We start from the raw sequence: 10,454 nt of genomic DNA on the forward strand, positions 1-10,454 counted from the left end.
ATGGACAGGTGATCTGTCCCAATCACGGTAGCGATGGAGGCGTGTGTGTAGTGGCGTGTTCTACCCCACAGTGTGACCGGTGTGTATGTTACTGTTTTCTGCCTATATATGCTTTGCTAACTGCGCAATAAACGAGAACGACCATACTGATATTGAGATTCCATCGTTACTCCGGGTCCGACTTCCCTTCCTTATTTCTTTTATCTTCTGAGTATGTGCCTGGTATATGTTATTTTCCATTTTAGCTTAGCAGTTGTATTCACCACAGGTTATGTGTGTTAGAGAAAAAAAAACTGGGGCATAATTTCAGCTCATGAAAAGCTGGAATCAATTCAATGCTGACCCTGCTTTGACTAAATGATCCCATGAGGTCCCTTCCAGCCTGAATTATTCTATGGTTCAGTGATTTCAGGCCCAAATCAATATAGATCCTTTGAGGTCATTAATTTACACATGATGAGGATCTGACCTTTTGCCAGGGACAGCTTTAACACTGTTTATCATGTCATCAAAGATGAACATTTTAATTTGAGAATTTATCCCTTGATTTCAATTACAGAATGCATTGCTAGTGACATAATATGTGTGGTATAAAATCCATTTTATCTTTTTAACATCATGCATATTGTCTGTCTATATACTTTAAACTCATAATTGCCTTTAGAGATCCCTGAAGACCCAGAAATTGCAGAAGAATATTATAATGATGAGTTTGAATCCTGTTCAGAAGGCAGTGAAGAGGAGGAGGATGTGGAAGTGTCACAAGTGGTCTCCGAGACAACAAATCACCAGGTATATGAGACCTTTGGGAAAACAGTACACTTGATGCTCATGGGAAAATTAAGCTCCTTCCAAGATTTTGTCCCACTGACATTATTGAATTTTGTTTTTGTTAGGAATGTGTACGTATATCAATATCATGAATTAATTAGATGTGCATGCATATGTAATTCTTGCATTCCTTCAAGATTAAGGATAACACTCCCATGAATGCCGTAAGGAGGACCATTGTCAGTAAACTTACTTGCGCCTGTAAAACACTCAGAGTGGGGTTCTCTCACACGTTAGCTATGGGTAAATTACGTTAAAGCTGAAAATACACTTCCAGCATAAGATGTAAGTTCCAGCTCTTAATTCCTGGGGACAGGTAGGCACCTCTAGTTGCCACTTCTTCCTGCCTATATTAGAAATGTTTTCTAGGACAGTGTGATGAACTGTGAGCCTAAAAAACTGCAAGGCTTGAGCAGCAAATCTGTAGACTTTCCCAAGAATCTCAGAAAGTGTCAGTGAAGAGAAAACTTATTATTGAAAGGCTTAAAGTAGCTTTATCAGGTGAGGCTGCCACAAGAAAGTCTTAGGGATTGCAGTGTGAAGAAGGTTGAAGATTATTGGAAAAGGCACCCAATTTAGATCTGATCAGAACGAGCTGAGATGAATCTTGTCTCCAGTGATCAAGTCTCAGTGAAATCAATGAACTTAAATGCCCAAGTCAGTTCTGAAAATGGATCTTCCTAAGGTATTCAGGAACAATTCATTTCTCCCCTGGGCCACCAAGTTAAAGCATTGCATACAGTGCCTCTGAATGCTGCTGTCTGATTCTGCTTAGGATCATATGTGTTAGTCTGAGTTCATAGGCAAATTTTGCAGAGCAGGGTGTGATGTCTTTTGCATTTTAGGGGACCAACCACGTATGCTAATACTCCTCACTAAGTTATAAATAACTTGTACTGATTTTTGAAAATTTTGAACTAATAGCTTCTTTAAGATGTAGTTTTTAAGGCAAAAATAAAATGTTTATGTGAGAAATCAGAACGCTACTTCTACCACAGTAGCAGGGAGTCCTGAAATTCTCTCACCAGTTAAACTTGCAGTTTACTCAGAAACGGCTTAATTCAATCTAGAAATGTCCTCCTAGCTTTCAAAATAAACACACAGGATGTTTTAAAATTCATGATCAGTTTATACAGTACTGGTCTAAAGAAATTATTAGTCAATTGTAAATCAGTAGAATATCTAAGACAATGCTTTTTTTCAGTTTTTGGGGTCTGTGTTTACCCACAGCACATAGACATGCAAACACTCTGTTGCCTAGAAGGCCTATCGCAAGATACTCTTGAAAATAAATTATTGCTCACTTTCATCAGACTCTGAGATATTTTTTTTTTCTTTTTAGAATGCCTTTTAAAATTTTCATTCAACTTTCATTGATGGTATCATTAAGTGTCAATCAATAGTGTTTGGCAGACTTCTGCTTAGAATTAATGAAGGGCAGAATCTAAAAATAGATTTCTCGATAATGCAGAATAAATTAGCTGTTGGCAGTCAGATCTGAGCAGCAACATTCCCTCATTTTACAGTGACTCAGAATTTGGCAATGACAAGAACCATCAGGGTGGGCTGGAAGAGCTGTCCCACTGGCACCTCTTGTCTGAATCCAGCCCTGATGGCCCTGAGGCTTCACTTACCAGCAGTCTGTGTGCAGACAGAGCATTAACCCGCTGTGAACTGGCCTGCACAGACTGACTGGGAGGCACTTCCTGTGACCGTTTGCCTTTTCGGACTTCCTCTATCAAATAAACTAATTGCCTGTCTTTGTTTTTTCTCATGTTGACCCCAGCACCTTAAATAAAGCAGAAATATGTTTCTGGGTATCGACACAATCACCTTGTCTGTTTCTTCGGAAGTGAGCATAATTTCAATTTTTCCTTTCTCAAGTGAAAAATTCTGCAGTAAGTCTGAGGTCAAAGCAGACTGAACATAACTGTGCAAATCTGGACACCTGTGTCTGAACTAACTGAATGGAAAGTCTGTACAATAAGGGGAAGTAAGCAAGCATTGTTAGGGAATAATACTATCTTGGTGTAAACATCTAACGTAGGTTAGATGGAATACTCTGAGAGGTCCCTCTTTCTCTCTGGTGATTATAAAAGGATCTACAGTTATTAGCATGCATGGAACATCTTCATTCTGGATGTGCCAATAGTTATGTGAGATGAATCCCACTCAAAGGTAGGTGGGATCATGCTCTGTATTAATAATAAGCTTCAAATCCTACCAGAATAGATTTGATCTTGCTAGTATATAGCAGGGGTCTGCTTCTGCAGTCATTTACTTAAAATCAAAACTCCTACTCCTATTTCTATGATGGGATTCATACTCTTAAACCCTTTCTTCAAAAATACCTTCATAAATTATACTGTTGCTAATAAAGAAGTCATTCCACTGCAACACAGGATATGGACTTTTAAGCTATTTATTTTCCTAATCTGTGCAAATCTCTCAATTTTCCAATGCCAAGATTGCTTTACTAGTTACTTCTGTGCAGAGAGTGCAGAAATGCTGCATCTGGTGGTGAACCCCGGTGACCCCATTACTTCAAAACAATGATTAAAAAAAATTCTGATGTTCATGCAGTAGCATGGGGTCAGAAAAGTCATCTAACTGAACAACACATTGGGGTGCGTGATGTAGAAAGAGATCTGAGCTATTCAAGCTATGTTAGGCTCCCACAGATATCAAGACAGACTGAGAAGTAGTGGCCTTATGTGGGATGCAACACCTCTTCAGTTAAGAAAGCAGAGTTAGGCACTGCAATGGTATAATTTTAAAGGTTTAGGATGGGAGCTGGGACAGCTATTTTTCCCATGTTGATATCTTTCAATGCAGCCTGTGTGTTTTCAGCCACATCGTCCAGTTGCAGCTGTGGAGTTACCACCAATTTCAGACCCTAAGCACATCTGGACCTCTCATCTTAGTTGTAGCATTGGAGTTTAGTGTCCTTTGTCCCTCTGTTTTGGAGCAGAAATGCAGATTGCCAAATTTCAAGCAGCAATTTGCCAATTACTTTTCCAGACCTCTACCTCTTCAAGCCAATGGCTCTTTTCCACATGTTTTTTTTCTAGGAATACTGGTTTCTAATTAGGGGGAAAACATGAAAGAGAATGAGAAACTGTAAGAAATAAGTTAAATAGATAAGCACGCTAAATAAAACAGCTAAAATCCTCTTGGATTGCTAAACCCAATTGGAGAAAAGGCACAGGTAGTTTCTACCACAGTGTAAGTTGATCAACCATTTATTCAACTATTTACCACTGTGTGAAAACCACATTCTCTGCCTCATCGAAATTGTATTTCAGGATAACCAAGTTAAGCCAGCTACTTTCCTTGAAAACCAATGGTGATGAAGGTGGTGAAAGTCTTACGCCTTACAGCATAATGAGAAAAAAATCTGCTCTGTTGTGATATTTGGAGTAAATATGACGTCCTCTTGTGAGAAGCCAAAGGCTTGGGAATTACAATTTTATCCCATTAAAAAAGAAAAAAAAAGGTTTTATTAAAACAATTGTATTAATATTATATGTGGTCATTTACCATGTTTTTGTCTGTCTGTCTATAGATTGCAGTTAACTGTTTGATAATGAAAATAAAAATAATTACAAATTTATATTAGCAGAAAATTAATATCAAATTTTAGTTGTGAATGAAAAATATTTAATAACCTTTTAATGAAGTCCTAAAGGTTCATTTACTCTTTTATTTTAAAAAAAAATACAGAGAAATTATAGCTGTAATATTAAGTCTGTCTTAATTTAATGTTCAGTATGTATTGTACATACAGATGCAATGCATTCTGTAGCATGTCCTGGGCTCTTTACTGCTAACTGTCAAAAGCCCCAGTTAAGCAGGTTCAGATTAACTTGGTCATCTGAGGTAACTCAGGCAATTTGGATGGGCTGCAGAACTGGAAACCCTGGTGCTGACTTTATCCAGCCAGGACCCCACAGGCTGCTCCAAAAGGGCAAAGAGGCTCCTTCAGACCTATGAGCCTTTGGGTTTTCTGTTGAAATGGCCCATCAAGAAGCTGATTCCCATCTTGCAAATCCCAGCTAAAATAGCAGAGCCTGTTTCAAATATAAGCCCGTGAAAAAACTTAGGGTGATAAAAAGTTAGATCATGCTCATCCATAACAGCTCTCACGTGCACCGAAATGTCATTAACCAGCCATTGCCACCAATTTTTTTTATCCTGTTAAGGTATACTGGCAGTTCCTCAGTTTGAGAAACTTAATGAGCGTTTTGAGTAAGATCACAGAGAAATATAAAGCAGGTTGTCCATGGTAGAAGCTGAGGTCAGTATTGTTTCTTTTTATTCCACTGTTTTAAATTTTAAAACCATAGGCTTCTCAATATTTTTTAAAATACAAATTTTTGCAAGATTTTTCAGCAAGGTCAAGATTTTGACTTTCAGTTTTAAATAGTCAGAAGAAATGCCATGTTGTCAAACGTGATATGGTAGCAGCTTCTAGAAACTCGGAGTCCAAGTTTCTCTCGGACTTTAATAAACTTGTGATCTACTTCTTGGAGCACAATCATCGCCTAGTGGCCAGATCTTTGAATTTCATCTGTGTACACAAACAACAATTCGCATAAAAGGTATCATGGAAAAACTGTTAATCATCTGTCTGGTAACAGAATACTTGAAATAGAAAAGTGCTGAGATCTCTTCTTAATTAAATTTTTTTTCAATTAGTCATTGTTACTAGCTGTGTAAGTAGATGCAATTACATGAAACATAAGTATTAATTTGCAGTGGGCAGCTATCATAAGCATAAGAAATTTTGGCATAGTTAAGACGTGCTTACTTGCCTTTTTCAGTGTAATATTGTTTTAGATATTCCAGGACTAATCGATGATAAAATGCTGGTGTATTTTCAGAGATTGCACATCACCTCCCACAGTAAACGTATCTTCTTTAAACTCCATGCACAGTTGTTCTACACACTTGTGTTCTGCAAGGAATCTGATGTAAATAATTGTTTGTGTATAACATGATTCCCAAGCCTGGTGTTTTAGGAGAAGAAAACAGAAAAAGTCCTGAGAAATGTAGACTCTTTGTAGTCTAGTGTTGACACTCACTGGTGTAAGTGATATCCTTTCTGGGGGTCATATGTCCGGTACATAGTGTTTATATTTAAATTTGTGCTCACACTAATGCTATCCCTTATTTCATCTATCCACAGGACAGTGATATTGAGGCAATGGTCAAGTATTTGGAGAATGTCCTGAATAATAGCTCATTGGGTAAGATGATATCTCTTCTTGAAATGTAACAGAAGCAGTTATTAGCAGTCTGTATTCATCATGGTGCAATTATTTCCATTTTGCAACAAAATAACTCAAAAAATGTGATCTTCTTGAAAATTGCTTCCTTAATCTACTGCAGAGGAATATAAATATGCCAAAAGAAAAGGCATTCACAGTTAAGTGCTTTTGTTGAAAATAATAGAGCCATAAAACATGATGGTCAGAAGTGTGGAGTATTATAACAAAAGCTTTTAAAAACTCGGTTTCTGCCATCTTTTCTGCAGGAGAAATATTTAAGGATATCTAGGTTACTTTATAGGTTCTAGTACTGGTAACAATAAGAGAAAATTAATTAAAATAGATTTTTTTTAAATTTTAAAATTATGATCCAGGTTTGGATAATATTTATTTCATTTTACAGTGTCTCATTACAGACACAGAAAAATCACTGAGAATTTAAGTTTGCAATTTAATCCTAAAATCTCCTGCAAGTTGTCTCTCTAAATTTAGAGTTTGAAAGACTGGTTTCTCATGTTCTAGTTGAAATAGGGACAAAAATTAGCTCTGTGCTTCAATATTTTGTTAATGAAAGAGAGGAATTGCCTTGAGGGCTTCTGGGAAAAACCCAGAGTATAAGTGAAAGGCAGACAGTGGTATTTTAAAAAAATCTTAGTATTAAAGAGACTTTTGTCTTCCTCTTTTTCTTTCAGTACTAAGAACAAGAAGATGCTTTTTAAAAATTATAATATTAAAGAACTAAATTGTGCTTTAATCATTAAAAAAATCTCTAACCAGTCTGTGCTGAAACTTAAAGTCTTTCTCCAAGCTGAATTAGTAGTTAGATTTCTATGATCTGTTCCAAACAAATATATGTGATGATAATAAGAGAGAAATCTGCTAGGATCCTTTTTATCTTTGTATGCTCAGTGCCACTGAGGAATTTTAAACACTTACTATTTTAAGTTAAGTCCCCAGTATCAATACAGGCTGGGGGATGACAGAATTGAGAGCCTGCAGAGAAGGACTTGGGTATACTGGTGGATGAAAAACTGGACATGAGCCAGCAATGTGCTCTTGCAGCCCAGAGAGCCAACCTTATCCTGGGCTGCATCAAAAGCAGGGTGGCCAGCAGGTTGAGGGGGGTGAGTCTGCCCCTCTGCTCTGGTGAGAGCCCACCTGGAGCACTGCATCCAGCTCTGAAGCCCTCAGCACAGGAAAGACACGGACCTGTTTTATTTTATGTTAGCAGGGGCTGTGATAAAGAGGATGCAATAAATAAACACTCTTTTTCCACAGGTGGAGTTTCTGTTGTAAAAACCTCAGTTTATACTGAGGTAAAAGGGTACTTACTGAAAGGTATAAGGATTTTGAAGCAACTGAGTTTTGTCCTCAAGAGTTCCCGCTGAGTCACTGTGAATACCAGTGCTTTAGTGTGGTAGAAGGTTCGTTTGGGGTTGGCTATGCAGCTCCATGTGGAGTATATTTGAAATAAGGTAGTCCATGCTGATAAAGTTTGAAAAATTGGGAAGATCCCAGAAAAGAACTGCAAAATGAAAAAAAGTTTGAAAAATTGGTTTTACAATTTATTAAATCTGCTTAGCTTAAATAAGTAGAAGGTTAGAGGCAGTTGGGTTACTTTGTATTGTTTGTAAACTCAGGAAAATACATCTGATTCTAAGGAGCTTTTTAATCTTGTACAAAAAGGCATTATAGGATCTCATATGTAGCAATGAAAGCTGAAGAAAAAACTGAAATCTAAACAGAAGTCTATGATTCAGTGGAGATAATAGCTTCACAACACATAACGGCTTACCAAGAGACGCAGTAGATGTGTATCACCAATTATTGGGTGGTTAGCAGAAATATTGGTAGGAATGCCTTTGGGCCATAATGTATGAAGTCTCACCAGATAATCACAATCACCTGTTTTAACTGTAAGTACCTGTGAATAAATGTCAGCCAGAGGGTTTGTTTCCTTACAGATCCTTTCACCTTCCCTTCGACAGAGTAGGAAGGGTGCAGGGAGAGCCCCAAACTGGTGCTCCGTGACCTGAGAGAATAAAAATCTTCTGCCCTTTTGCCCTATGTTGTTTTCTGCAGTACTGGGCTAGATGCTGGGAAAGTATTTGTCTTTGAAATACATTTAGGAAGCCACAATACCTGGCTTTGAAAAGTCAGTGCTCTTGTTTCATTTGATTTTGTTTAATGACTCAGGAACGATATATTGCATAAAAAATGCAAATAGTTATCTGGCCACTTTTTGAAGAAGCATAGTTCCTTGTTCTGTGTTGATATATGGTTAGGCAAACCGCTCAAAGCTGGGTGCAAAATATATTATTAATCAAGTAACTGCATCTAAGAAAATACCTCTGATATTGAAGTTGGTGTGGGTTATGAATCATCCCCCAAAAAATTGTTGAGGCTTGTTGTAGCAACAACGTGAAAAGCTCTTACCAGTTTTCACTGAGAACTCATTTTTTTTTATGACTAACCACACATTTGGAACATCCTACAATCTGTAGTCCTTGCAGCTCCCTCATAGTACCCAGAAAATCATATTTAATGGAGAGGAAGATAGATACCAGTCTGTGCACAGAGAACAAGTTTTGCTTGGCCAACTGCCAATGTGGAGAGTAGACAAAGTACAAATTATTTAGCCTGAAATCCCAGAAAAAACCAAGAAGGATGTCTTTAATAATGAAATGTTGGAGGAGAAGGAGATATTGTAGCAATAAATAGATTGAACCCACTAAGCGGAAAGAGTATGCTGAGCTCTTTACTACAGTGATATATCCTGTAATATTAATAATACCAGAATTTAACTGAGGCCTGTGGTGAAATGTACTCTTTCTTAAGAGAATACAAAGATTATATTTTTTCCTTACACCACTGGTGCTCAGGGCATCAATTTTTTATTGCTTTTAAAGCCCAAAGCCCTACATCTGGACCTTACTTCTACACCGACTAAAAGAGGGGCATGCCACCCAGCAAGCCATGACCATTGCTTTGCACAGTGCTTGGGGTTTCCTCAGGGCCACCCTGAGGACAGTGAATTTTCCAATGCTGCTGAAGTAATTGAATGCTTACAGACCCCATGTAAATATGTATGAATATGCATGTGTAGTGTTATAGTAAATAATCAGGAAATGTATTTTGCATTGATGGGTGAAGTTATTGCTTGCTAGTAAGAACTGAGGTTGTAATTTTTCATCTTTTAAACTAAGTTAACTATACTTCAGTTGTAATACTTAGGCACCAGACTACTGTTAGCCATTAGGTGTAAAGAGAAGTTAGGAAAACATTTTAAAACCTCAAATCATTTGTCCATAGCCAGATAACAGAGTCGGGAATCCGTTTCTTCTGTGGTCTCTCTCCATGCCTGCTTCCTATCTTCTGAATCCAGCAAAGCTCTGAATTCAGCAGACACTTACTGTGAGTGATTCAGTAGGTTCCCTCACAACAGCAAGTTTTAATCTCATTATTCAACCTTATGTGATCAGGATCTAGAATCATGTAAGACAAAGGAGCTTAGCTCCTGGGAAAGCCATGATTACGCATTCCAGGGAAGCATTCAGTACGCTCTGCTCATAGCAGGAAGGTAGCTGCAAGCTCCCTCTGGCTGTATGTAATCAATGTTAATGTAATCTGAACTAAACCCCAGCTGAGCCCAAGCTAAAAACCCCTGCTAGGAAGGGAGAGCGTGTTCATTTAGACAAGGCATTCTGTTAACCTGTTTGTGTGACTTCTGGCTTGTTCATATCCTACGCACAGAGCCTTCCCGTGTCTGTTCAGAACTTGGGTGCTGTGTGCCCCGGCCCACACATTTACACAGGATGTAGTTCTACCATGATGCATGTTCTTCTCTTTTGGGAAGTGAAACCCTAATGCCAAATATTTTGCAAGAAGAAACTAAAATAGCTGCTTTGTGTGGCTTAGCAAATTGAAAGCTGAAGTAGGATCTTTTTTCCTAATCATAAACAAATGAAAGGAGTATGCAAAAGGGAAGGGAAGACCTGAGTAAGCCCAAGGAAAGGACTGGCATGGGAGAAAAATGAGCAGGAACTGGCCAGTAAAGAAGTTTTGTTGGGAAATTAGAGGAGAGATTTTAGCCACCGGGTCACAGTGAGGCTCTGGAATTGTCTTCCAATGGGAGCAGTAGCGGCAATAAATAAATAAATTCCTTAGATTAAGCAGGGACTTGTGTGATGGAATGGCCACATGAAATTGCAGGATATTTGAGCTGACAAGCCTGACAGTCCTCTGTGATTCAGCATTTCTGTGTTCCTGTGGATGAGTACCACAGCAGCCTGTGAGCATCACGTCCTTAAATATTGCAACAGCCTACGAGGCCTGTAAAGAAAAAGATGGTGC

The 10,454-nt window shown here is 38.1% G+C and overlaps 1 protein-coding gene across 1 annotated transcript in view; it reads left to right on the top strand.

Annotated features, from left to right (window-relative positions):
• NEK11 (NIMA related kinase 11) overlaps window positions 1–10,454 on the top strand; it is a 99,446-nt gene that overhangs the window by 70,397 nt on the left and 18,595 nt on the right. The window contains exons 12-13 of the mRNA XM_009640178.1: window positions 665–792; window positions 6,020–6,080. Of these exons, the coding sequence (XP_009638473.1) occupies window positions 665–792; window positions 6,020–6,080 (189 nt within the window). The remainder of the gene's footprint in view (window positions 1–664; window positions 793–6,019; window positions 6,081–10,454) is intronic.

Source organism: Egretta garzetta, unplaced genomic scaffold, assembly GCF_000687185.1.
Source record: "Egretta garzetta isolate BGI_Z169 unplaced genomic scaffold, ASM68718v1 scaffold96, whole genome shotgun sequence".
In the NCBI taxonomy this organism is placed as follows: Eukaryota; Metazoa; Chordata; class Aves; order Pelecaniformes; family Ardeidae; genus Egretta; species Egretta garzetta.